Source organism: Melozone crissalis, unplaced genomic scaffold (genome assembly GCF_028551555.1).
Source record: "Melozone crissalis strain CALT ecotype California unplaced genomic scaffold, PUWL_Pcris_2 ptg000013l_1, whole genome shotgun sequence".
NCBI lineage: Eukaryota > Metazoa > Chordata > Aves > Passeriformes > Passerellidae > Melozone > Melozone crissalis.
The window spans coordinates 42,330,286-42,357,166 of record NW_026535791.1 but is presented as its reverse complement, the minus strand read 5'-3'; the positions used below and the strand labels follow the sequence as shown (position 1 = coordinate 42,357,166).

General features: G+C 43.1%; 1 protein-coding gene across 2 annotated transcripts in view; it reads right to left on the bottom strand.

Annotated features, from left to right (window-relative positions):
* SLC9A7 (solute carrier family 9 member A7) overlaps positions 1-8,896 on the bottom strand; it is a 69,590-nt gene extending 60,694 nt beyond the window's left edge. For both annotated transcript variants that reach the window (XM_054271634.1, XM_054271635.1), the window contains exon 1: positions 8,629-8,896. In XM_054271634.1, the coding sequence (XP_054127609.1) occupies positions 8,629-8,896 (268 nt within the window). The remainder of the gene's footprint in view (positions 1-8,628) is intronic.
* Positions 8,897-26,881: the final 17,985 nt, after the last annotated feature.

Genomic DNA, 26,881 nt, shown 5'->3' with positions numbered 1-26,881 from the left:
CAAGTCAGACATACTGCTGTGCAGAGATCACAGGCAATAAAGGTTAGCCTGAAACAGTGTCCTGACACTCAGTTGCTTATGTAAAAGTCTATTCCAGCATTAAAGTTATTTCACACATCTTCAAAATACTCGTCTTCTTCCAAGAATAATTCACTGTAACCCATGTCTGGTGGGAATACATTCCCTGTAAGACACTAGTACTGCAGATAGGTATGACAAAGCCACACCCTTTATGCTGCGCAGAGCATAAAAATGCCTCTCAAAGTAAAAATCTTCAAGACAAACCAAACAAGCAGAAGTGCCCACTTGAATTTTGTGAGCCAGGAGAGGATGCAACAGCCAAACCTGCCAGGCATGTCTGTGGAAGGTCACTTACAGTCAGCCTCCTCTTTTCTTAATATATAACATTACATAATAAGCAACTAAAATATCAAAGATAACCCAGGAGAAAGAATGAGATGGCACTTCCCCAACAGAAATAAACCTTTACACCAGTTTTCTTCTTCCATATTTTTCCTGTATTTTCCAGAGTGCAAAACTGCAGTGTAGCCAGTGATGCCAACTGCAGTCACTGCTTCAATTCTCCTGTGAATACCCTTTCCTCCAGCTAGCCAGGGAGCACTCTGTGTTTGCCACTTTGAACTCTTCTAGTGAGCATAACTTCTAAAGCATCAGTTACACAGCAAGGCTAAAAGCCAATTAAAATAAGTTGGTATCCACTCACCAAGAAGGCACTTTAAGAAGCACAGTCATTTTAAGAAGAACAGTCAAGTTTTCTCATGGATGAGGAAAATCTTTTCAGGAGAAAGGTCATTACACAATCAGTAAGTACAATGAAGACTGTCACAAAGGAATGAGAAATAGGAAGGATTGTGCAGCAGTAAAACAACAGCAGAGAGGTACACAACACTTAAAATGCAGGTTCCCTTTCACTACTGAAGGATGATGTCAGGTGCTAAGAAGTGCATGTGTGGGGGAAGTAATTTCTTAGAATTAGTGTGGAAGCAATAGCATTCATTTTAATGGATTCTGAGTAAAAACCATAAGCCAGTCATATCCATGTGGGTCACTTGCTATTTTTAAACTATCATCAGCTACAACATCTTTCTGTTAGTATCTCATATTGAAAGCAATGGCAAAGGTTAACAGCAGATTTCATATTGAATCCAGCTCTGGAATTGATGGGACAGCCTCTGAGCCTCAGAAGCAATAACTCCATTCCCAGTGTGTTGGCACTGCTCATGGACATGGCGTGCCCTGCTGCAGAGCTGACACAGGGAAGGCTGTCACACATAGGTGACACCAAGACACATGAGCAGCCTTCTCTTCACCTAGCTACTGATGGCAAGAAGTGCAGGTGCACATACCACACTTCCATAAACAGCCAGCACATTAAAAACTGTCATCTTATGCACAGACAAGTTAATTGCATTTTAGAATCCTTTTGTAGCACGCTCCTTTGTTTCCATCCCTTTTATTGTTAGGAATAGTCCCCCAGTTTTATAATAAGATAGCAGGTGAACATGTCAAACTTACCTTAAAAAAAAAAATCTCCTCAATCCTAGCTTAATTTTTTTAAGTCTAAGTGAAAAGTGAAGACAGCTATGGAAAGGCATGGCATTCGGAATAAGCAGACCACTTTATTTAAACATTTCCACAAATCCAGCACACCAAGACCCACAGGTCTGCTGTTCAAACTCCCCTCTCCAAGGAGCTTACAGGGTAACAGAAGAGGAATCAGTAACACACTCAAATACACTTAAAATATGCAACAGGTATTCTGGTGGTTTCAGCTGCCTTTAAAACCATCTACTACAGACCTGTTTCAACGAGGAAGAGACATTTTGAAAAAAGCTATGAACAGAGAAAGTGGCAGCTGTGGAGAAGTAGCCCAGGCTACAGCACACCCACAAGTCCCACCAGGGTGGCATTAGGGCCAGGACCCTCCGTGGCAGCAGCTCCACCCCATTGCTGAGCCTTTGGGGACAGAGGTGTAGCCATCCCACAGACACCCCTGGCAGCAGAGCTGACCCACCAGAGCTCTGCCATTTGGGCTTTCTCCATGTACCACTCACACATACATCTGCATCAAGAGAAATGAAGAGCTTCCAGCCATGTCAGCTTCTTCGGTATTCCTTTGAAAAGCAACACAGAATACCAAAGCCTAAAGAAAGCACAAGAAACCACACACCTCCTCTGGCTGAGAGCAGAGCTCATCTCCTCAACTTCAATTTAGAGGGAGCCTTCAACTCTTTCTCCCCAGTAAAAGAAAAAACTCCAACAGTTTCTTCCACCATAAGCTCTTTAAGTACTTCTGAAGAAAAGTGATTTGTCTGATTTCAGGACATGGAAAAAAAAACCCCAAACCAAGAGTTTCCCACAATTTTACTTTTCTCCTTTCACACTTGGTAAATTGCAGGCTGAAGTGCTTTTTAATAGGGGAGAAAAAAAGCAATGCATTTTAGCTAAATTGTCTATGTCTAGTACACAAAAAGATCTGAACTGCAGAGAATGACTGTATTCTTTACAACACTAGTAAAAAACCCTTCAACATAAACACACCTCTAAAAAAATTGCATGTATCACATTCTTTCAATGTAGACACCACTTTGTGTAAAGCAGGGCAAGAAAGGCTATATTCAGTATTTAACGGGGATAAAGCTTTAATCCTGAGTCACAAATAAGTACTCTGTGTTGGGAGGGGGAAAAAAAAAGAGTCTACAAGCTGGTATTTCTGGCTGTCAGCATGGAAACAACAGACTTGAGTTAAATACTGGGGCTGTGTCAAACACACAGGGACAGTTCACAGCCCAGTGCTGGACTCAGAGCATTCAGCACGTAGGCAAGGAGAGAACATCCTTGGTACACAACACCTGTTAAAGACCCAGACAGGAGCTACCAAATATTTTTACTTCTGGCCCCTAACAGGCCAAGATAGATAGTTCTAGAATGCAAACTTTGTCCTCTAACCTTCTTTTTTCTTTAATAATGGTGGAGCTGAGGTTCCTGCTTCAGATATCTGCTTTCTAAATCAGTTGAGGGTGAAGCTGCCGCCTCTGTCTAATGGAGATAATGGTTGGATGGGAACAGCTCCCTAGCAGAAGCAGGAAAAGGTTTCACCCAGCTCTCTAAGATGTTTTCAACTACTCTGCAGAGCCAATAGGTGAGGGGAGCCCAACTTTCAGAAGGAAGGAATGGGGGAAAGGGCTGCTATGCACCCACAAAGGGACTGAGGATATAAGAGGATCATAGCTAGCTGAACCATGACAATTTTCTGTCACAGGGAATCGAGCCTTCTCATCACTGCTTCCAGAGCTATCTCCATGCACTGCAGGAAACCATCCTGGCTTGGAGTTCAGGCCAAAGCCTTGAGAAGGGAGACTTTGGGTAAGTCAGAGGCAAGGCTTACATCTGCTTCCACTTGTGCTGGGACCACACAGAGCAGAGGTCTAGAGTTCTCTCTAGTCACTCTGTTAGTGAGCCCAGGACACTCAGTAATTTATAAAGGTGTTTCACAGGTTGCACAGATACTCCTCAACGGTGCCTTGCACAGGTGACCCAGAAGCACTTCCTGATGCATGGATAATTACTTTGGGTGAAAGCAATTTCACTATTCAGGTATTCTAATCTTTCTATAGCACAGGAATTGAGAAGGATTATTAAAGATGCACTGCAAAGGAATACACATCTATAACCACTTCTACTCAGCACAACATTTTAAAATTAAATGTCTAAAAGAACAATATCTGAATTGTTCATTCTGTTTGAATGACCAATTACAGTTCATTACATAAAATTTAGAATGCAGTATTGTGAAATCCACAGATAAGATTACACACTAGTTGCCACACAGATTTCTGTTAACACAGCCAAAGAAACTTTCCCTTTCACCTTTCTCTCACCATCCTTAAAACAAAGGCCTACTTTACCAAACAAAAAGGAGACAGGTGAGAGCCCAGGCCTCTCTCCCATCAACCTCTTGCCAAAAACATAGACCCCCCAAAAACTAAATAAAGACGCACTGAGATGGGGACACCATCAGCACCTGAGAAGTAATTCTGGGCATCCTGTTGGATTTGATAGCTTTATAGACTCCCTTACCATCTCCTTTTCTGTTTTCTCATCTACACCAAGAGCAGAAGTTACTAGAAATGCTGCAGATGCTCTCATCTACAGACCAGTTCAGTCCTTGTGTTCTTTCAGGAAGAATCATTGGCAGACCTGTTCAGAGACATATTTCTACTGCAAAGCAGCAAAGAAAAGTTGGAAGTGGTTCCAAAAGAAATTTCTGAAGCGGACAAAGGAAAACCTCCAGCTCCTACAGGGCCCAGACATGTGCACCATTAACCTGGCACAGAACCACCTCACTCTGACAACAAGCTGGTGCGGCAGACATCAGGTCACCTCCCCTCAGCTCAGCACACTCCAGCCAACACACCAGAGCACTCACACAGGAGCAGAAGGCAGGCAGGTGTGTGGGCTCTGCAGTATTACAGACCTGGCATCTGTCTGTGATGACTTTCTAAGTTAGATGAGAATTACAGGACATGCAGAGGATCACCTTCGCCTTCAGCCTTTGGTTCCTACAATTACGCAGTGCTGCAGAGCAGTGCCAACTTCAAAAGCCAGATGTGTCACCAAAGGCTTCCTCAAGCAAAAGAAATCCAAGTTGCCATTTCTCTCTTCTTTGGCTTATGTCATGAACAGAGGGTATTCTGGTGCTGATTTGACAAAACTTCTCATGAAGATGAAGTGAACAAACATAAAAATGAACTAATTTATCTTCATTAAATACACTACCCTTTTAGAAACAAATTAACAAAACCCCCAAACCCACAAGACACAGTAACACCCCAACCCACAGAAACAAAGAAAAAAACCCCAAAATCACTGCCCTGAGGACTGTAGGTTGATTGTACTCCAAAGATGTTTCAGAAACACCAGCAATTATAAGCTATCCAACTACCCCTACCTGAAGAGCAGATCTGAAATACATGCAGGTTAATAAAAGCTATATAGCATTTCTTCTAAATTTCTCTCAAAAGAAGAATTTATAATTTTTCTACCTTGTCACACACCATAAGGCAAGCTTAGAGAAAAGATTTGTGTTACAATTAAAACATACTGAGCAGTCAAAAAGCTGAGCAAGACTCATTTTAAAAGCCTGTAACAAAGTGATTTAAAATAATATTCAGGAAGAACAAGCAGGTTGCCAGAGAAAGGATAATGTTCTCAAAACTGGCTGCTCAGTTATGATCCTAAATCTAGTATTAGGAGGCTTATGTCAAAGTGGCTTATTAAAAACCAAGACTGACATTATTTTGCTGGCACTGGAGATGAGTTAGGTCATCTCTAGCATGTGTAGATAGATACTAAAATTCTAACAGAGAGCACTGCAGCCAGATGAGCTAAAAATAGACCTTTCTGTATCTACTCTGTGGATACAGAACTTAGTCTGATACAGAGTATTGCAGAACAGATATAATGTTTTTATCCTGAAGATTTACAGCTTCTCTCTCATTTGCGTCCCACAAAAGGTAACAGAAGCATTATGTTCCCCTTCATATACTGTTTTTCTTTCACTGTACCCAAGTCCAGCTTGCTTTTACTTTCATCAGCAGCACTAGCACGTGTGGCCCACAGACAAGAAGGCTCCTGACAGGACTGACACCTATGCTGATTCATGGGTGGCCAGTTGCCTGAATTATCACTCCTGAAAAGGCACAAAGTAATTGCCTAGTGGCAGTGATGCCCCTGCTTCTGCTGGGAGACATCTACTCATCCAGGTGGCTGCCTCCTAAGGAGCAGAGTAACAAGGGCCCACCATCACCTCCCACCCTTAAGCCCACCCTGAGCTGTCCAGGAGCATAGTCCATGTCCTGTTGCTCCTACTACATGGTGATGCTTCTTGGTAAAGATCCAAGAAGTCTGGAAAACAAAGCTGCCACTGAACCTCTTCAGGAAAAACGTGTTGGAATACTTGATCCTCCAGCTCAGACCAACACTAAGAACAGCAAGCACCACGATCACTATCTCTAGCTGAAATACATGTGTCAGCAAAGTTTCAATTCCCTTATTTCTCTATTGTGGATTGGTGTTTGCTTGGGTTGTGTCAGATTTTTTAAAATTGTTCTGTAATAACTTGCATTAGCAATATTAGCAATACTGTTGCTGGAGCAGCTGACACTTGCTATTATTTAACTTCCACAGAGCAGCACCCTTGTTGCAGTTTCAATGCTAGAATTCAATTCTATTTAGCACTAACAGATATGTGTGCTTTTAGGACTACAAACTCTTTCTTTGACATACTGCCTTATGATTTTGTGTTTAAGGCAGAGTGATCAAACGTATGCACTTTAAATAGATATACAACTTTTTTAAAAGTGCATTTCTCAGATAGCAAGTTATCAGCAAAACAGAAACCCGTCTATCAGTTTAACTGCTGTCTTTTAAACAACAAGGAAGGAAGAGGAGACCTAAGCCCAGTTAGCAGAAGTATAACAGAAAGTTACTATGGCACTTGCTGCAATGTTCTGTGTGCTGGAGCACACATGGAAAGTCTGTGAAATGTTAAAGTGAAGCCAGGTCTCAGCAGAACTTTACCAGCTTGGAGATTAACCACATTAGGTAGGAACTGAACATAACTAAAGATGTTTCCTAGGATGTTTGCCATGAAAAGCCAAGAGTCAGTTTGTTTGGGAGGGAGAACAGCATGTGTTTTGATATAACAAGGGGACTCATTTAGAAGGCAAGTATATTGTGGAACAATCTACAAAGGTAAAATTATTTAAGTGAGGGCACACCTAGAAAATGTAACATGTTGAGCCAATTATTCTTTTATGGATGCTGCCAGTGGGGCTGAAAAAGATAGTGCCTTTCCTAAGGCAAAATTTCATCATTTGCACATCAAATTGGGAACCTAACAACCCTTTCACAGATCATGAACTGCGTGTTAGAGCAAACTAATTTGAGTTTAATGAGAGGCAGAATCTCTCCAGCTGAACAATTTCTCATTTCCCACGCAGCTCATCAAAACACATACCCAAATGCCCTTGATGCCCTGACACTTGTACTGCACGCATTAGCACACCCACACACACGAGATTTTCGGCATAAACTAAGCCACTACAGCGATCATAAAAACATATCAAATGAACTTTCCAAAGGTGACAACACTAGGGTAATATCTAAACATCTTCAATACCACCTTACACTGTCTCTTTTCCGATCAATACACACAGTTAATCTACTGTCTCCTGGGCACTTTTCAGCTGCTAAGCATTATCATGCCAGTGCATAACTTACTTATGTGCCCAGTTGTTAATTTGTCAGTTTTCAACAATGAGCATACGTGAAGTACACAGCAGTGCAGCAAAGAGATCAGTGACTAAGAGCAAATTGGGATGGTTTAAGGGAAGCATCAGCAGAGGAAAATTCCACTGCTTTGCAAGCAATCACATAGCTCTCAAGAGCAGTAGTACTCATCGGGGAGGAAATGCTTCACTTTCCCCCTCCCCTCGAGTGCTGAATTTGTCATGTGTGGTTATCCTCAATATGCTTATCCCGACCAACATCGGGCAGGTGCTACACAGAGCTCAGCAGGAACAGATTCCGCTGGCGAAGGAGAAGTGCCCCCGGCGCTTGTGGCAGTAGCCAATCACCAGCAGACAATTTTTCAAGTGGATGGCTGCTCTTCACCGCAGCCCGCTGTGCTCTGCGTGGCGAGCTGCGCACCGAGCGCAGCCCAGGAGTTCCCCGCGGAGCGAGGGCTCGGCGCCCCCAGCTCAGGCTGGCCTCTGTGCTCCGTGCCAGGCACTGGCAGCACCAGGGAGAGCAGACCGGCACCATGAGCACCACCCTGCAGAGCCCAGCTCCTCCGGGCCATCAGCCCCACAAACGCAGGGGAGACACGCAGCTTCTGCTCCTGAGGGATTTACCGTCCCTTTACTCACATCCACCGACAAGAGGGGCCTGGAGTGGGCGGACTCAACTCGGTAGAGCCCCCGTTCCACCAGGAGGGCTCGGGATGAGCCGCAGCCAGTGTCAGGGTGTCTGGTCAGTGTCACTGCGGTCAGTCGGGATCCGCAGACGCGGACCGCGGGTGACAGCAGCGCACCGACAGCAAACCCGGCGGCTGCACACGCTCCTTCCCGCGTGGAGCGGCCACAGCGCGGTGAGGGCAGCGCGATGGCGCTTTCCAAAGTCATCTCTGCCATGACCTGCACGGCTCGGCACTCCACGCTGCTGGGCGAGCTGCCTTTCTGCGGCGGGAGGGTCACCGGAGCGCTGTCCCCGGCAGCACGGCCGCGGCGGCGGGGCCACCTTCCCGCAGGACACCGCACGGGAGGCGGCGGTCCGTGTGTTCCCCCCCACAGTGTCCTTCTGTCCCCAGCCCCAGGAAAGGCGCCGGCGAGGGGAGGGGATCCAGGAGCAGCGGCGGAGACGGTCGGGCTCTGCGGCGAGGGGCTCGCCCTGCCCGGGGCTCGGCCTACCGGGCTCTGCCGCCCCCCGCCGCCGCGCTCGGTGCTGCACGGAGGGGCGCGGCCGGTACCGGACCCTCCGCCGCCCCCCGCCCCTCCCGGCACCTGCCGGCGCTGACACCGGCGCTGAGGCCCCGGCGGGACTCACCGTAGATCATGGCCAGGCCGGTCTCGTGGAGAAAGCGGACGCGCCGGTGCTTGAAGAGCCAGATGGTGAGGATGGTGAGGGTGAGGAGCAGGATGAAGGTGAGCAGGCTCACGCTGTCCTGCCGGTGGCTCTCCTCCGCCTCCTTCTCGGTGGCGAGCTCCTCCATGGCGCTGCTGCTGCCGCCGCTCCGCTCCGCCGCTCGCAGCCCCCCAGCCGCCAGCAGGAGCAGTGGGAGCGGCGGGAGCCGGCGGCGCAGGGGCCCGGCCATGGCTGCGGGAGCCGCGATGCCGCGGGGCCCCGTGCCCCTCCCGCGGCGGCGGCCCTCGGGCACTGCCCACCGCCCGCCCGGCCGCTCGGCGGGGGAGGGAGCGGGGAAGCGAGAGAAGGAGGGCGGGAGGGAGCGGCCCCGGCGAGCAGGAGCCCGCCCGCCGCCGCCTCCCCGGCCCCTTAAAGGCGCAGCCCCGCCGGGCGGCCAACGCGGCTCCGCCGGGAGGACGCGGGGCCGCTGCTGCCGCCGTGCCCAGGCCGGCCCCGCCCCGCCCCGCCCCGCCCGGCGGAGGTGTCGGGGTGGGCGAGGTTTCTCCCCGGCCCCGCGGGGCTGGCTCTGCTCCGGGAGCTCCAGGAGCCGCCCCGGTGCCGCAGGCAGAGCGGCGGGGCCGGTGCCGGGGCCGCTCTCCCTCCCGCGGCGCAGAGCGAACCTGTGAGCGGCTCTCGCACCGGGGCCGGGCTGGAAAGCATCACCCCAGAGCCCGCCCTGCCCACGGCCCGGCTCCTGGGCCGGGAGCGCACGGCCCCGTGAGATCTAGCAGGCAATGAGCGCTCACCTCTCTTTCTCTCTTTCTTTCCTTTTTTTTTTTTTTTTTTTTTTTTTTTTTTTTTTTAATACGACGTAGGAAAACTTACTAAACGTAAATTGCTGACTTGGAGGTTTTCATCCAGGTACATCCCACATCCCAATGGACATTTGCTTCTAAGAAACAGGACAATTGTAGGAAATGAATAGAGAGCTAGTCAGCAATTTTAATTTGATTTTTTTTTTTCTGGAAAGAAAAAGAGCATATGTTCACTGTTTGAAAATCATCTCGAGTTGGGGAGATGAAGGAAAGAAAAGGGGAAGGAAAGAGAAGTCACTTTTTGCAAGCAACCCAAAATCAGCACTTTCTCCTTTAGCTTTTTTCCCCTTTTTCTTAAATGAGTCATAATCCCTTTGAAAGATGAAACAGATGAAACATTGAGCAGTGAAATTGTTAGGGTTTAAAGAAATACAAACAGCTGTAAAACTATGTTTGTGTTTTCTTTTGGGGTTTTGTTGGTTGGTTGGTTTTGGTTTTTTGTTTTACCAGCCTTGGCAGGAGAGCGCTCTGCCTTTTTCTACCAGAGGAATCCCCCAGCTTCCAGTGGTGGTGTAAGCAGTGCTGACATTTCTGCTCCTGGGGCCTTCCTCCCAGAGCTATTTTCAATCACAACATCTAACATGTATTTTTAGTCATTATTTTGCATAAAAAGGAAGCAAAATAACTTTGGCCATATTTTAAATTAGTTACATGCCAGAGCTTATCTCCTTCAGTGTTGTGCTCTTTCTTAACATTGTTGCCGTGTTTCTGAGGGTATTTATTGGGATGCTTGAGGGTATTTATTGGGATGCTCTAGTCACAAGAAACTTTAATCTCCTACTAATGCATCTGGCATTGTCTTTGTGTTATATGCTATTTTTTTAGAAATTCTCTATTATAAATATTTCAAGATGACAGCTATGTAAATCTACACTTCTATTTATATGTAGTCCTTTTAAAGTCAGTATTTATGCAAACTCTCCTCAACAACCTTAAAAATCCAGTGTAATTAGTTGCAATTATATTTAAATATTTGATTGTGCAGGGCTGAAAGCTTACTTTGATAGTGCCATCATTTGTAAACCTCTTAGAGATGAAAAGAAGTAATTTGCCTTAAAGACTTAGCTTTTAAACCTATGCAAACCATTAAAAATTACTGCCTCAAGGCTGACTTATGTTAAATCTCATATTCAAAATTAACATTTCTGATATAATGAGAGCATTATACCACTGAACCTTTACTGTGTATCTTTAGGATACACAATCTACATACAATGTAACATATATCTTTAGGATATAACCACCTATAGGCCTCCTAGCAGACTAGAGTTATGCACTACAGTGCTAAGTATGTGTAATGCTAATAAGGTTGTAAAATAAAAAAACTGGATAGCAATAACAGGCTCTGCTCTGTGGGTTTGGTTTTTATGTGCTGCATAGTGCTGGGCAGAGTCTGTCACTACATGATGGCTTTTTTTAAGGAGACAATTTCCATGTATATTGTAATTTTATCCACCCCTCAGCTAAGCTGCAGCCAGGGTCTTAAGTTACTTCCTGACAAGTCTTCCACCAATAATCTGTGTTTTATCCTTCTGCAGTTCACTATATACTATGCCTCTTGTTCTCCATGCAATAATGAAAATATCCAGGCATTTTTTTAACACTTAAGGATAGTAGACAAATTAATTTTCCTTTTTTTTTTTTTTTTAGCTGAACTCTGTTGTTTGTGGAGGAAAGCATTCATCAGTTTGGTGTGTCAGTGCTACCATCAGCTCAAGCCTTGAACTCCCACATTCACATTTACCAGGCTCTTTCACTGCTGTCCTACCCCTGTAGCCTTGCACAAGTATCACCTTGTCCTAGGAATCTTTCTTCAATTATTTTTATCAAATTAAAAAATTAATGTTCACTAATGTTGTGTGCAGCAGTGAGTACAGCTTATTCTTTCTCTGGACTGTGTGGGTGTAACTAAATCCTGTATGCAAAATGGTGATGGGAGCATGATTGTTTCTGTCTGTGCAGAGCATCAAAGTTTAATAGTGATGTAATTGATTTCCCTCCAACCCAGTGTTCCATCTAATAAGTTGTTGCCAGGGAACTTGATATGCAGAGCATATTTGATTTGTGCAGGCCATAACTTGCTGTCTCTTTACACTCATGGATTGGTATCATGGTGCATAAATACTTAAACTGATTCAAACAGCATCATCTAGAGTGTATGCTGTCAGCTAAGGAAAAAAGGTATCAGGTTGAGCTTCTTTATCCACCTCTGCAAACCAGGCTGCATCCTTGTCAGAGGCTTGTGCTGACACAGCTCAGCTCCTCACAGTGCTGTAACTCCCAGGTCTCCAAGCCCTTTTCAGTCCATTAGGAACATCAGTAATCTCACCTCAAGGGGTAGCTCCACCACTGTAATAGCCCTGCAGTTACAGTTTCTGTTCCAGATGGTTTTTGACAGTTCTCCACCTTCCTTCCCAGTCTGTTTTGCACTAAAACTTCATGTACTCTACAGGTGAGACCTCTGCCTGACAGCCACCACATATGTTGCAGAAGTCAGCCTGCCTGCTGAGCAAAACTGTCATTTGATTCTATTCCTGCTTTCTGCCCATTTGTCAATTTTAATCTGGAGTCAGGCAGAGATCTTTGATCTGTTTGCTGTTTGAGAGGCCCATCTTGAGGCAGAAACAATGAGGTGTGCTTTGGGAGATGGAAGGCCAAGTGAATAACAACAGAGGTACAAAAAGCTTCAAACTAAACTATAAGATGGCAATGAAATAGGCCAGAGGACAAAATATAGCCATTCAAGAGAGTTCAGCCATACTTGGATGGATGCAGGAGGATTTTTGTATTAAATGCTAATAAATATTTACATTTGTACATAGCTGGTAATTGACTGGCAGGATTGAGTCACAGGAGTCTGGCCAGAACACCACAGAGACCAATATGGTTCAGCCTACCCTTCGCCTACCAGTTTTGTCTAATTAAAATGTTCATTCTGCCAGAAGCACCATCAAAGAGTCCATTGAGTATTCTTATAGCTTTGTTTGTCAAGAAAGTCATTGTTATCACATGAACTGATACACACTGTGGGTTTATTCTTATTCCCAGAGCTGAATACTGTCACGTAAGGCAAGTGCAAGGTCCTATTTTCAATTGCTCTCTTTCCAGATGTTGGTGGCAACATCATCCACTCCTTGTCAATCACACTGGACAACTGGTGCTCTATTGAGACCTTTTCTGTATTATGCAAGTCTGTTGAGACTGGCCCTTTGTGCTGCTGGAAGCAGCAGTTTTGAGATTTTCAGTGATCTAACATGCTGTAGTAGGACTGATTCTGGTAGAGAAAGGTCTTGCTGTTGCTTGGGCTTATAAAAATGGAAAATCAAACAAATCCTTATCTTAATTCCTGGAATGTTTATGTGACTGCCTTTGCACACTCACATTTTCTAGCACATTAATCCAGAATGCAGTAGCAAGTTGATTAGCTGTCAGGTCAGCCTTGTAGAACAGCAGCTGCCATGTCAGCCACACTCCTTTCTCCCCCTTTTTCTTCCTTTCTTCCCTTTTAAGCCAAACCCTCCCATCACTGTGCCTTAAAATGCCAACCCATTTTGAACCTATAGCTGACTTCTGACACCAGTGGCATCATCTTGTGGGCAGCTCTCCCTGTCTGTGTAAGATATCCATATAACCCAGGATCCCTATTGACATGTGAGGTTAAAGACAACTAAATGTTCTGCAATTGAATTCTAAAGAACGTGTCATGTTTTTACTGAAAACCATTTCTTTTCAAATCTCCAGCTTGTTGGAAGTGCTAACAATTGTGACACATTTTTCTGCTTGTACTAGTTCTGCAGAGGTGTCATATAGCTGAGAAAATGTCAGAACTGCCATTTTCCATCAATGCAAGTGCAGAAATCATAATTAGCCTTTCCAGTAGACAAAGTCTAGCTAGAGTAAAAGCTGTTTTGTGCTATTTGCAAGACACAGTAGTCACTCATCATGCAGCCACAACTCAGCTTTTGAGTCATGATAAATTTTCAGGGTGTCTGAGAGGGATATGACTAGAAAATTTATCTATGTAAGAGTGCTCTGTCATCTCCCTTGTACCCAAACAGATTTATTTCCCCTTCTAGCTGTTTGTGATATCAGCAAGTGTCATTCTACTAGGGGCACAGCAAGTTGTCTCTTTTTCCTCAGAAGAAGGCAGTTCATTACCCTTTGCGTTTGCACATCAGGGTTATGACTTTCAAAGTTGCAATCACTCAAAGAAGAAGCTAAACAATCATTCTTCTCATCACTTCCCACCATGCTCCCCATAAATATTAAAACAAGTGAATATCACAGCTCAACAAGTGCCACAACTCAACCTGTGCCAGAAGATTCTGAAACAAACATTCTGGAAAGAATAAGTGAGCCTCAGTTGAGGCTTGTTCTTTATGATATGACCTTGTGCACAAAAGAAGGGTCTATGTGAACATCATTTGAAACTGCAAACATGCACATGGGTGCTCTATTAGTGACAGCTGTCAGTTGACCACTACCAGAAACAGTGTCTGCAAAAGGTTTTCCTGAATGCAGTTCAGAAGCGTACAGCAGGAGAGATTGGGTGGGTACAGTGTGGGCATTCAAATTGTTGAAAATATTTCTATTCCATATTTACACAATTATACAAAAACCTATGACCAAAAAAACCCAAAAAACCAAAAGAAATCCCCAAACAAAAAACCAAACAAAAAAACACCACCAAAAAAACCCTCCAAAGCCCCTTGTTCTCTTCTTGATAGAGAAACAGAAAGTCAAAATTATGCTTCATTAAACTTTGGCTGTAGTAGCAGTCCTAGTAAAATATCTGTATTGTATTTGAATATCTGTATATAGGCCTTGCCCTGATAAGCCCCGGTTGTTTTTGATGGGCTGCAGCTGTGATGTCCTTAATTGGGCAGCAGCTGTGGCTAATGAAGATAACTGGGATAAAAGGGGCTGGGCTTGGCCAGTCAGGGAGAGCCTTGTAGGAGCCCTGACTAAGAAGCAGGAACAACACTGCTGTGAAGAGCTGCTTGTGAGTAAAACCACTCAGAAGGTATGGGACTCTAGAAATATGATAACAACAAGTGGTGACCTTGACATGATAGAAGATAGGACAGCCAAGAGCTGTGGCAGCCTGAGAGCTGGGACTCTAGAAATATAAAGACAACAAGATGTGATAGAAGCTGAGAGGTGTAGAAGAACATGGCCTTTGAGTTGAGGAGCTGTGACAGCCAGGAGCCATGAGAATATGGCCTTTGAGCAAGGAGCTGTGTGTGTTGTAAATGGCCTTTGAGTCATGGGGAAATGTATGTACTGTACTTGAATATCTATATTGTATTTCAATATCTATAAGTAAAAAAAAAGGGGGAATATAGTAGGAGTCCTAGTAAATATATGTGTTGTATAAGTGGCCTTGCCCTGATCCTAGTTGTTCTAAATGGGCTGCAGCTGTGATGTCCTTAATTGGGCTGTAGCTGTGGCTAATGAAGATAACTGGGATAAAAGGGGCTGGGCTTGGCCGGTCAGGGAGAGCCTTGGAGGAGCCCTGATGAAGAAGCAGGAACAACACTGCTGTGAAGAGCTGCTTGTGAGTAAAACCACTCAGAAGGTATGGGACTCTAGAAATATGTTAACAATAAGTGGTGACCCTGACGTGATAGAAGATAGTACAGCTGAGAGCTATGGCAGCCTGAGAGCTGTGGAAGATAGGATGGAGATATGCAGCCAGAGAGTTGTGGAGAATGTGGCAGGGATAAGACAGCCAAGAGTTGTGGAGGAATGTGGCCTTTGAGTCAAGGAGCTGTGAGAATATGGCCTTTGAGCAAGGAGCTGTGTGTGTTGTAAATGGCCTTTGAGTCATGGGGAAATGTATGCATTGTACTTTAATATCTATATTGTATTTGAATATCTGTATGTAAAAGAAAAGGGGGAAATATAGTAGGAGTCCTAGTAAAATATCTGTATTGTATTTGAATATCTGTATATAGGCCTTGCCCTCATAAGCCCGGGTTGGTCTTGATGGGCTGCAGCTGTGATGTCCTTAATTGGGCAGCAGCTGTGGCTAATGAAGATAACTGGGATAAAAGGGGGTGGGTTGGCCAGTCAGGGAGAGCCTTGTAGGAGCCCTGACTAAGAAGCAGGAACAACACTGCTGTGAAGAGCTGCTTGTGAGAAAACCACTCAGAAGGTATGGGACTCTAGAAATATGATAACAACATTGGCTATGTTCAAGATGTATGCCTGTAGGCATTGCACAGGCTAGAAAATGAATCTCAGTCACTAAAGTCATGCTAAGTATCCTGGCTTCATCTGAATTAGGCAGCCCAGAGGCATGCTGAGACATTGGACCGGAAAAGGTTAGGTCTGTCATGAGAAGTTATGTCTGATGGTGCTTATTTTTGCTTTTGTTCTGGAAAGAAGTGATCAAACAGGAAACTTGTAGTTTCTCCTACAGGAAAACAATTTTTCCCAGAAATATGAGATCCTAAAACACCCATGGATAAATTACTCCCATTGTGCTGGACAACAGCTGCTCTACAGTTTAAAAAGAAGCCTAGAGGTTTGAGGAATAACTAGAGGTAAGGAAGTATGGGCTCTAATTCTGCTGAAAGAGCTGAATTATTAACAGTGTACTAATACAGTCAATTCATATAATCAAAGCAATTTTCTGCACAGATTAGAAATTACTAAGGGAGAGAGACTGTCAGATAACTGCCCAGAAAGCATAGGATGGCTGAGGTTGGAAGAGATCCCTGTAGTCCATTTTGCCCAACCTCCCCGCTTAAGTAGACACACTTAGAGCTGGTTGGCCAGGACCATGTCCATACAGCCTCTAAACAATTCCATGGATGGAGATTCCACAACCTCTCTGGGCAACCTGTGCCAGTGATCAGTCACCTTCAGAGTAAAAGATGCTCTGATGGTCAGAGGGAACCTTCTCTCTTTTACCTTCTGGTCTTGCTACTGAGCATAGCCTGGCTCCAGCTTCTTTACAATTTTCCTTCAGGTATTTATAGACATTGATGAAATTATCAATAGATGATAAAATGAGATTAGATTATCACTTATGAGATTGTGGATGTAATTATCTGTTTTAGCAACAATATTCATCTCTAGAGCTTTCCATACTGGCAAAAGTCTGATAGTGGTGTTTCAAAACCAAACTTAAATTGTAAATTTTTATTACAGTGGAATCTAAAAACTTTATTTACAATTGACCAATACTGGCTCATTTTGGGTTCCACACAATTTGGGAGAACCCTGATTCAGGGAAGCAGAGGTGGCTGCCTAGCTGAAAGATGAGGATTAATCCAAAACAAGACCAGGTGATGCCAGTACTGAGAGCTGGTTGTTCCTTTCCAAGAATTACCAAATTTGGGCTGGTCAGGCAGTGCTGTTGGGCGAGTTTTAGCTTCTGGTGGACTCTGGCTAATACCAATGGGAAGCTCTAAAGGGAAACATGCTGGCTCCAATAGTAGAACCCTCTCTCCACAGATCTGCATCTACTGGAAAAATTATGATAATAAGTCTGGGCAAAGTTGTGACAGAATGAGATGTTTAACAGCTCCCTAAAACACTGGACATGAAGCTTTCATGTGGATGATGCAGATAGGGGTGTTTTTTCTTTGCTTGATTGCTAGGCTGCTGGCCAAAGTCAAAGAGGAGAAAGATACAAAGGACTGAAATCAAAAGACAGAGTAGTTGTCAGCTGCTTTGAGGAGCAATCAACACAATTGCAGGCTGTAACCCCAAGATAGGAGACATCCGACACAAGACAGATGTATTGGTGGAATCAGCATCACAATAGTCAGGTCAGACATAACTGGTATTGTAGGAACAGATGCCACCTGCAGTGCTGTAAGGAAGGATTTGATGTTATACTGCATTGTCTTTACCTATTTATTCCTTATTTTAGTAAATAGAGTAGTTCATTCTATAAAGAAGGTTTTCATGTTAATATTATTTACATATTCCCAGTTCCTCATGCTTCCCCTGTTGTGTGCTAGTTGAGATGAATTCTAGGTTTGGGCAGTAGAGTAGGTGGGGTGATCTATTGTGGTGTAGTTGCTATCTGCATACAAAACTGGGACATCTAGAGGCCACAGTAGTGTCTGCAGACACTGTGAGTACAAATACATCTACTAGATGTGGGTATTAGAGCATTTTCCAAAAGCAGCTTAGATAATAAGTACATCTCATGACCTCTAGTGGCATGAAGCCCGAGGCACTGTCAGAGTCACACGTAGCAGTTTCATGTTGCTGGGGAAAAGCCAAGGTCACAGGGGAACTATCACATGTGTGACAGCTCTGTGCTGCTGTACCCCACCCTACTGCCGGGTTTATGCAAGCCCCAATTTTGGCCCATTGCCAGGGTAAGAATGAGAGAAGTTTTTAATTCAGCAAAAATTCTAAACACTCAGCAGAGGGAATGTTTTGCAGCAATGTTTTCACTGTCAGCTAATAACGCATTGTCATTAATCTTTCCTGGTGTTGTGGTTTAACCCCAGCCAGCAGCTCAGCCTGACCCAGCCACTTGCTCACTCCTTCTGCAGTGGGATGGAGTAGAGCATCAAAAGGGTAAAAGTGAAAAAACTCTTCGGCTGAAACAAATGCAGCTTAACAGGGAAAGCAAAGGCTATGCAAAACAAGGAGTTAATTCACTGCTGGAGAGACAGGTGTTAAGTCATTTCCAGGGAAGCTGGGCTTCATCACACATAACAGTGACTTTGGACAACAAATGCCACCACTCTGAGTGTCCCACCCTGCTTTTTTTAGTTCTGCCCAGCTTTACATCCCAATCATGAAACCATATGGTGTGGCACATCCCTGTGGCCAGCTGGGATCAGCTGTCCCAGCTGTGACCCCTCCCAACTCCTTGAGCACCCCCAGCCTCCTCCCTGGTGGGGCGAGGAGCAGAAAAGGCCCTGACTGTGCAAGCACTGCAGAGCAGTAAGGAAAATATCCCTGTGCTATCAACACTGTTTCCAGCACAAATGCAAAGCACAGCCCCACACGAACTACCATAAAGAAAATTAACTCTTTCCTGGCCAAAACCAGCCCCCCCCCCGCTATTATCTTCATGTAGAGAAGTAAGGAATGTGGAAGCACTAGTGCAAGAAGGAATGACAATAAGCAAGGGGATATGATATAAGAAAATATAGATAGTATAGAAAGTAATCTTACTCCTTAAAGAGTTGCAGCTGGGTTAATTATTGGAGATTGGGACCAGGCCTGATGTTAACAGGCCATAGCTGTAGCCAGTCAGAAGAGCGTTATAAAAGAGTGGGTTGGTTGGTTGAGGGGAACTGGACTCAGTTGGTCACTGTGAGGACAAGGAAGAGTCAGTGCCTAGAGGAGCTGCCTACAAGAAACATCAAGGAGGTATGAAGTTCTAGCAATATGAAACCCTTGCAATGTAATGATAATAGAACTCTTGCACTATAATGACAACAAAAATGAGAATCAGAAGGTAAAATTGGCAATGCTTTCTCTGTAGTGACTCAGAAAGTCAAAGAGGAGTAAGGATTTCTGTTAACATCAGCAGAAGAATAATGTTCTGGTTCCCTGTTTCTGTGGGTTCTATTTCATTGAAGAGGTGCAGCTGTCATTGCTGCCATCCTCTCCGAGGGTCTGGAATCCCCACAGGTTGGAAAAGAGGCTAGAAATGGTCTGCTGCTGTGCCTGGGACATCAGCTTTGGCAGCAGAGGAAGGCAGGACCAGGTGTGCCAGAAAGAAGCTATTGACATGAAGATGAGGTAGAAATGGCAACAAGTGTGGCAACAGAAGACATTGAACACCTAATCAGCTGTGTGGTTAGGAAGCCAGGCTTTCCCACAGGACTGGTTGAGGAAGCCTTCTCTCATGAGTTGCTGATGCAGCCTCTGGGTGCAACAAACAGGACGTTGCTGGACACCTTAAGACAGGTGAGTTAAGTTCTTTAAAGCTATAGAGCCTGTTTCCATGGTTTCCCTTCTCAAACATCATATCCTGTGGCCTCTGAGACATGCAGAATGTGCAGTTAGTCAGTCTCCAACAAAATTATTTCAGTGGTCTGCTACAACTGAGAGAGAAGCACTCACATTTTGATAAAGTGCTCATTATGGAAGGCATATTTTGTTTCATTTGCTCTTAAATTTGGTATCACTTCCATTCTGGTGTTTGGGGTCTTCTCTAGTGCACTTCTTTTACATTCATGGTGCCAGTCTATTTTGGTGTTTTCTGTTGGAATGTTGAAGGACACAAGGCAGATGATGGACTTTGGACCTGGTTAACTTAAGAGATTTGATAACGGATGCTTTGGCAAAAGCCAACAGAACATTGAAAATTAGACCTAGATTACAAGAAGATTAAATCAAATGTGTTTACCAGAAAAAGAAAATCCCATTAAACTCTGTAAGCAAGAAGTGTTGTTATTGCATGAGTTTGTGTATGTGATTTTAACCCAATCATTGTAGTACATGTTACTAGTCTCCCTGAAATAGGATACAAGTGTTTGTATTCCACAATAAAATCAGACTCTGATCACCAGGTCAGTCTCCCTGTCTCTCTCCATTGCCGACAGTTTTCTAATTATATTCCTGTTGCTTTCTGCTATTTACTCTTTAGTACTTTGGTGTGTAAATAGAGGGACTTCAAAGTAAATTATTTTAAAAAGAAATAATTTTAAATTATTGAACTCAAGCCAATTTAATCCAGAAAATTAATATTGTGTTTACCATAAGTTATTTAAATTCTAACATCTTTTTGTATGCCTGAATGAGATCTTAAATGGATTTGTTTCAGGGTATGATCCGGCATTATTTACTTACTATATTTATCTCAATAGATATGTCACCTTTATAAGTAACAAGTGAGTAGAATCTAACCAGTTGTTTGAAGCTGAGTTGTTATAGCAGGCATGTCTTTAATGTGTGAATTGATTTGACCTTTTATTGTGTGTATGAGCTGATTTGACTTATCTGCTTTCCATATGTAAGCCATTTCTGGCATGGACTGTGGTTTCACTTATGAAATTAACTTCTGGAAATAATCAATGACAAACAATTGAACATAAGTGTGATTAACCTAAACCAGCCTTGCCTAAAGTTTTGGTGTCTATGTCTGTGTTCATCATTCTTTGTTTGCTTTACTAAGAAAAAAAAAATTGGAAGTTGAGATAGGTCTGGTTAGCTACCATCCAAAAGTGCTTATCAGAGATTGCCTCCCCCACATTTTTTTCCACAGCCTACAAAAAAAGATTGCTTTGGATGATGAACTTATAGCTCCATATCTGACTAGTAGACCTACCAAACTATGGCTGAGGAAATATACCCAGGGCTCTACTTTGTTTGGCAGCAATGGATTCCAGTGAGCTGTGAACTGAAAAAGAAAAAAAACCCCAACTTTTTGGTCACTTGTCTGTACTGCAGATGTTCAGCCACTAACAGAAGTACAGGAGAGACGGATTCTTTCCTTGTATAATTAAAACCAGAGGCAACTATTAGATTGTTTTTCTGGGTATACAGGTCCTGCTCAATAGGTCTGAAACAGAGTAAAGTGTGAGTCCTGAACTCAGCTGTCATTATTGGATTTTGTTTTTTTTTTTTTAAATTTGGCTTTGTCCTGATGCCTCTCTGGATGAAAGTTTTTAGAGAGGTTACTGCAGTTTGAATAACCCCTGAGCTCCTAAAAAGAAAAGGATTGAAAATCATCAAAACAGTAGAAAGGTGAATGAGAAATTACTTAATTTTCCTTAAATCAAAGATATTCACCATTTTCACATTGCTCAGTGGCCAGCTCTGCATGAGTTTCTCATTACTTGGCTGTGCTTCCCCTCTTTATTCTTTTAACTCTGGACCAATTTGCCTAACTACATGCAGGTCATGTGTAGTGTACTTAACCCTGTTTGTGATCACAGGACTCCTTTGGAATTTCACATTACAATATTAGAATTTATACTTCTCTCTAGTGAGTCTTTTTTGCAAGAGAAGATATCTTTCTTTCCACTCCTGTTTCTCTGTGTCTGCACATTTTATTTACTGATTTCTATACTGAACATTTTCACTCCTTCAGTGTAAAACACATTATTTGAAAACCAGTCCTAGTGTGAGTCTTCCTAATAGCCAAGCAAGATCTAGAGTTTAATCTCTTCCCAATAATAATTACTTCAGTATTTTCTTTCCATCTGCTGTCTCTGCAGTATCCCTTGCTATTTTGTATTATCAACAGTTTAACTAATTTATTCCTCAGAGTCTTACAGTGACATAGCACTATTTCCAAAAAGGGCGTCTAGAATGTTAATTGCGCATTCTGCTGAAAGATAGAAAGGGAAGAAAAGGCAAATAGAATAGAAAACAAATAGAATCCTGTGTTTGTTTACTTTAACAGCAGTTTTTTTTCACAGTTAACACTGAATATTTAAATATGCAGTTTAGATCTGATTCACTGGCTCATTACTATGCTGATGAAATTTTATAGAGTCCCAACCTGTGTGCAAGCTGCTCAGTCCCTAAAGTTAATGTAGGCAGACTACTGCCTTACTGCAGCCCTTCAGTATATTTTGGCAGGATTACAAGGTTCAGGTCAGTGATTTTTGTCTACATTTTTGTTGAGCATCCCACTTTTTTCCAGTCTCACTGGAGCATCAGGCAGCCACTGTTCACACCCACAAGAACAATACACATGGCAGGTTGGTGCCATAAATAAAGACATCCCACAAAGCTAATGTTAAGAGCTTCAGATTGGAAGAGCATCAATAAACTGTGCAACAATGTAAAATGAAACTTCAGATAGACAAATTATGATGAATTGTGCAATAGCAGATTAACACATTGCCACTTCCAATTACCCATTTTTCATGGTCTGCTGCACCAGAACTAGGAGGACAGCCTCTACCCCAGGTCTCAGCAGTCCTTTTTTCACAGCAGCAGCTGAAACCAATGGTGAAAGAGGATTGGTATTGTGTTAGACACTAAGCAAGAAACACCCCCCCAAAGAAACAGAATGTACAGTCAAAAAGCTCTAAAATGCCAAGTGATAAGAGCAAGCCACTTTTACCCAAGTGTTTTATGGACTTTTCTACATTAGCACTATGACAGAGGAAAACTTTCTATGAGCCTACCTTTGCAACAATGCTCCACTGAGCACCCCAATGTCAGATGCTAGAGACCTGGACAGAGTAACTGCAGACAGATGCTGGCAGATGATTTTGCCAATTTTAACTCAGATACATGGCGAAACAGAGCACCTCTCACTTTTATAACAACAACAAGGTAACTCTAAGCTTGGGAAAAATTTAGGGGCTGCTGGGCTATAATGCAACAAGCTGTTAAAACATATCTTAATTTAAACTCTCAGCCCAACTCTTTGCACTCCCTCAAATCCCATTGAAATCTGTAAGTTTTAGAACGTGAACATATGCCTTGCTGAGTCAGCACTGCAGCTTGTTTTTTGAATTGTTGCCCTATTAAGCATGAATTAAAGACATATAATTCATAAACTTTGATGTAACTACATTGCATTTTCATTTAACAGTAAACTGAAAATCTGTCTGCTTCAGCTAAAGTCTCAGATGGAACATAAGGCTTTCTGGCAACCCGAATTTTGGGTAATACCCTCATTAAGGCAGCTCTCTTCATATCACAAAACTGGATCTCGGGTATAGACTCTTGTGTGAGATGTATCACCCTGAAAGTGTTACATAAGAATATGCTTTATAGTTGAAAACTTAATTGTGCTCTGTTGGGTAGCTGCACCCACTACGTTAGCTCCCCTTAAGCCAATTGTGACCTTTTCAACTGCAGAATTTCTGTCTCAGAGATGGCTTGAAGCAAAATTCAGAATTAGTGTGGGGTTTGTATTGTGCATTATATTGTCCTTTGTGCTAATATTCGGATATAGTATTTCATTTCTTCAGACAACAATATTTAATTTATGCCTCTTAAAAATTATTGACTATTTGGATCTTCAGGAAAAAACACTTCTAAAATTACTTGTAGTACTCTGTGGTGCCTTTTAATAATGATTTCAAATACTGTGCTGTCTCTCTGTATCTCATGTACTGTGTAGAACACTGCTCACTTTGGTTCCGAACACCAGCGACAGGAAAAGGTCCATAGACAAGCTGTAATTTCTTACAGGGAAGTAAATTTTTGAACAAGCAGCTTAGCAAACATTAACTATTCAGTTTGGCTGTTTGTTCCTTGTCCTATCAGGTAAGTTCATAGTAACCTGGGGTGCAGGCACACCTATCCATTGTTCCCACTTAAAGAACCCCAGCATTAAAGATGCATATCACAGATTCTGTACTAGGGACAACTACCCAAAAAACTACCAAAAAAGAGTGCATTTCCTTGTTGAGCAGCAGTAATGTGATTTAGCACAGTTACTGGTGACCAGGGCTAATTTCTGTATGCAAGGAAATGCTGAAAAGCCATATATTGCTTGAAAATGGGGAGGACATTAGTCCAAAAAAACCATTAGTAATGCTAAAAAGAAGATTCTAGTACATCTTATCACAAAATTAGCCATTTTATTTGTTCTACCCTACTTGTTCTCAAGCTGCAGAGTAGCTTCTCTTGGTGTTCAGTCTGGCAAGAATCTCCAGCAGTAGAGAATCTGCTAAAGAGAAAAATAAAGGCTAATATGACCTCATAGTATATAAAGACTCTGTGTGAAAATCCTAGTCTGTATATTCATCATCTGCTTCTGAAAAAGAAAAAAAAAAGGGAAAAAAGTATGAGAGACTGAAATGCACAGATGTCTTATTGAAATGGTTGTTTTACACATTCATCTGGTTCCCAACACAACTTACCAAGTCTGTGCAAATATTTGTGCTGGGCAAGGGATGTTTACTGTGACAGTTCTGTCTTAAATGTGTATGAAAACATAACTCCAGAGAGTGAACCCAGCAGTAAAGTATTCTTCCCTTCCTTTCTGTCGAATACTGTGTAATGAATTCAATACTGTGGAAGGATTCATCTGTAATTCACGATTTTGTATGAGTATAGGTTAATCTAATGTTAACTAGGAATTCTTTCCAAAGCTGTATATCAATTTTAGATAAGTTGCTAGGATCACAAACACAGGATTTATAATCTTTCCTGATAGAAAACATGAAAGGAACTTTTAGAAAGTATTTAAGCTCTTTTGTTTTCTTTATTTTCATGTCTTAGAAATTATGTTTTCAAGGTATTCTCTATAACCAACAGGATTAAAAACCTGCTTCAAACAAAACACAATTTTGTCATAAAGGTATGATTACAAGAGCTTTAAGAGACACACAGAGAGTACAATGAATCTCATGAAGGAGAAGGGTATGAGAGTTGGCTTTGTGCATTTTGTCAGGCTTCCAACACCACCAAGACAAACAGATTCTAACCCATGATAGGAGAAGTGCAGATGTGCACACAGTGAGCTCTTGCTTCCCTAAGATACCTGTTCAGGACCTGGGCAGGTTTCCAGGTCCTGATGTTTACTGAAAACTCCTTTTCTGTGCTTTTGGGGCAATGCAGAAGACTATCAAACGAAAGGAGGAAAGGGAGTTAGAATCTTGTCTGTGGGCATGCAAGCACTTCCAGGCAGTGTGGGGATGAGAGCCACTCCATACAGAGACACAGCCCATCTGCCTGAGAATGGCATCACTGCCCCCCTGGGAAGGACAGCAGAAATCTGAAAGGCTCCTTGCAAGCTGCACGTGCCCAGAAGTCACCAATCCAGCAAATCTCTTTCTCTTTTTGGTATCTCTTTCACCAAATACCTCAGAATATAACCTTTACAAAGATAATGTTTCACTTTTCAGTTACCTAGATACTGCTTGTGGAGATCACAAAACTCTGTATTAGACTCTAATTAGATATATTTCACAACACCCCCATGAGGGAAATCACTAATTACAGCAGTTTGTTGAAATTAAGGTGAGTGTAGTCATGGTTGGTAGTGACTATGATACCATTGCAATTTTGTATTACTACACTTCAGGCTATGATTGTATCAGATCTCAGAAGCCAAGAGGGCTGGGTCTGGCTGGCAGATAAATAGAGAATGAAGAACTGAGCTACGCACTTGGGATTTCTTAAGAAGTTACAAGCTTATAAATCACAAGTCATATTAATTTGACCAGGAATAAGTACTCTGGAGCTTTGGTGTCAGGAAACACCCTAGAGCTTGAGAGGTTGTGCTATGCCAGAGAAATAACACCTACAGCCTTTCCTGATCGGCTGCTGTCATAAAAAAAATCCTGTATTTTTATGGGACTGATAATTTTGCAGGACAAGTATATTGGTCATGGCAACATGGGAAAATCTCAACTCCAACACTTGCATTTGCTTTGCATCTTCTCCTTAGTGGTGTAAAAATAACTTTATTTTTCTTGCATTTGAATACCTTTTAGAAACATTACTACAGCAGTGGTGGGATATTTCCATTAGAGAGCTCAGTGCATCTCAGCAAGGAAAGAAGGCTCTCTACACACACAGATTATGAAATTTTCTGTTACAACAGGAAATCCAATAATTGATGTGAGATAACTATGTTCTGGTAACATAGTTTCAGGTTTTGTTGGTTTTAGCCTAATTAAATGGTATTTTAGTTTTTAACAAAAAGGTATCAAATGTTGCTTTTTATTCCTTCCAATTTTTTTTAATGGATGCGCAGAAAGAGGAGCCTGGTTGCCTAAAGGCTGCAGAACTTTGTTAATCTATATGAAATACGGATGTCTGGGAGGGCTGTAAGACTTCCAGAGAGTGAGCTAGTAGAGGAGAAGGTGTATCAGACTCCTGCATTAGCAAACACACTCAAACTGTTCAAGCTGGACACACTGTGTCCTGGTTTGAGACAAAATTTGGGAGGAAAGAGCTGGTGCACAGAGGATTAGATGAAGATCAGCAAACTAGTGCCCAAGAAAATGGCACAGAATAAATGCATTTTTCAGCTGAGATGTATAGCTGCGCTCGGTGGTGTTGAGGGTAGCTATTGACCTGAGCTGTAGCTTCAAAAGCTCAGAGCAGGCCTCACTAGTGCCCAGGCACACGGTTCTGAGGTAAAGATGACGGCAAAAGGAGTGTCAGTCACACCTCCTCCTTAGCAACCATTTATGAGCAATCGGTTTCACTTCCTCCTTCCTGCTGTCCTGGGGGCCCTGAGCTGGACAAGCCTTTCGGCCTGCTCAGCTGTCAGAGCACTGCTCTGCCTCATCTCCTGGCTTCTCACCTCTTCTGCCTCTGCAGCAGGAATGTCATCCACAGAATGTCTCAGAGGTTTTGTTGGTGGGTATGGGCCGGTGTAGGTGGCCAGGTGCTGGCAGCACGGGTGGTCTCTGTGAGGAAACAGGGCTGTCCCATGCTGGACACGGCCACTTCCAGACAGCTCCAACAGACCCACCATGGGCAATGGCTGAGCCCCTCCAGTAACA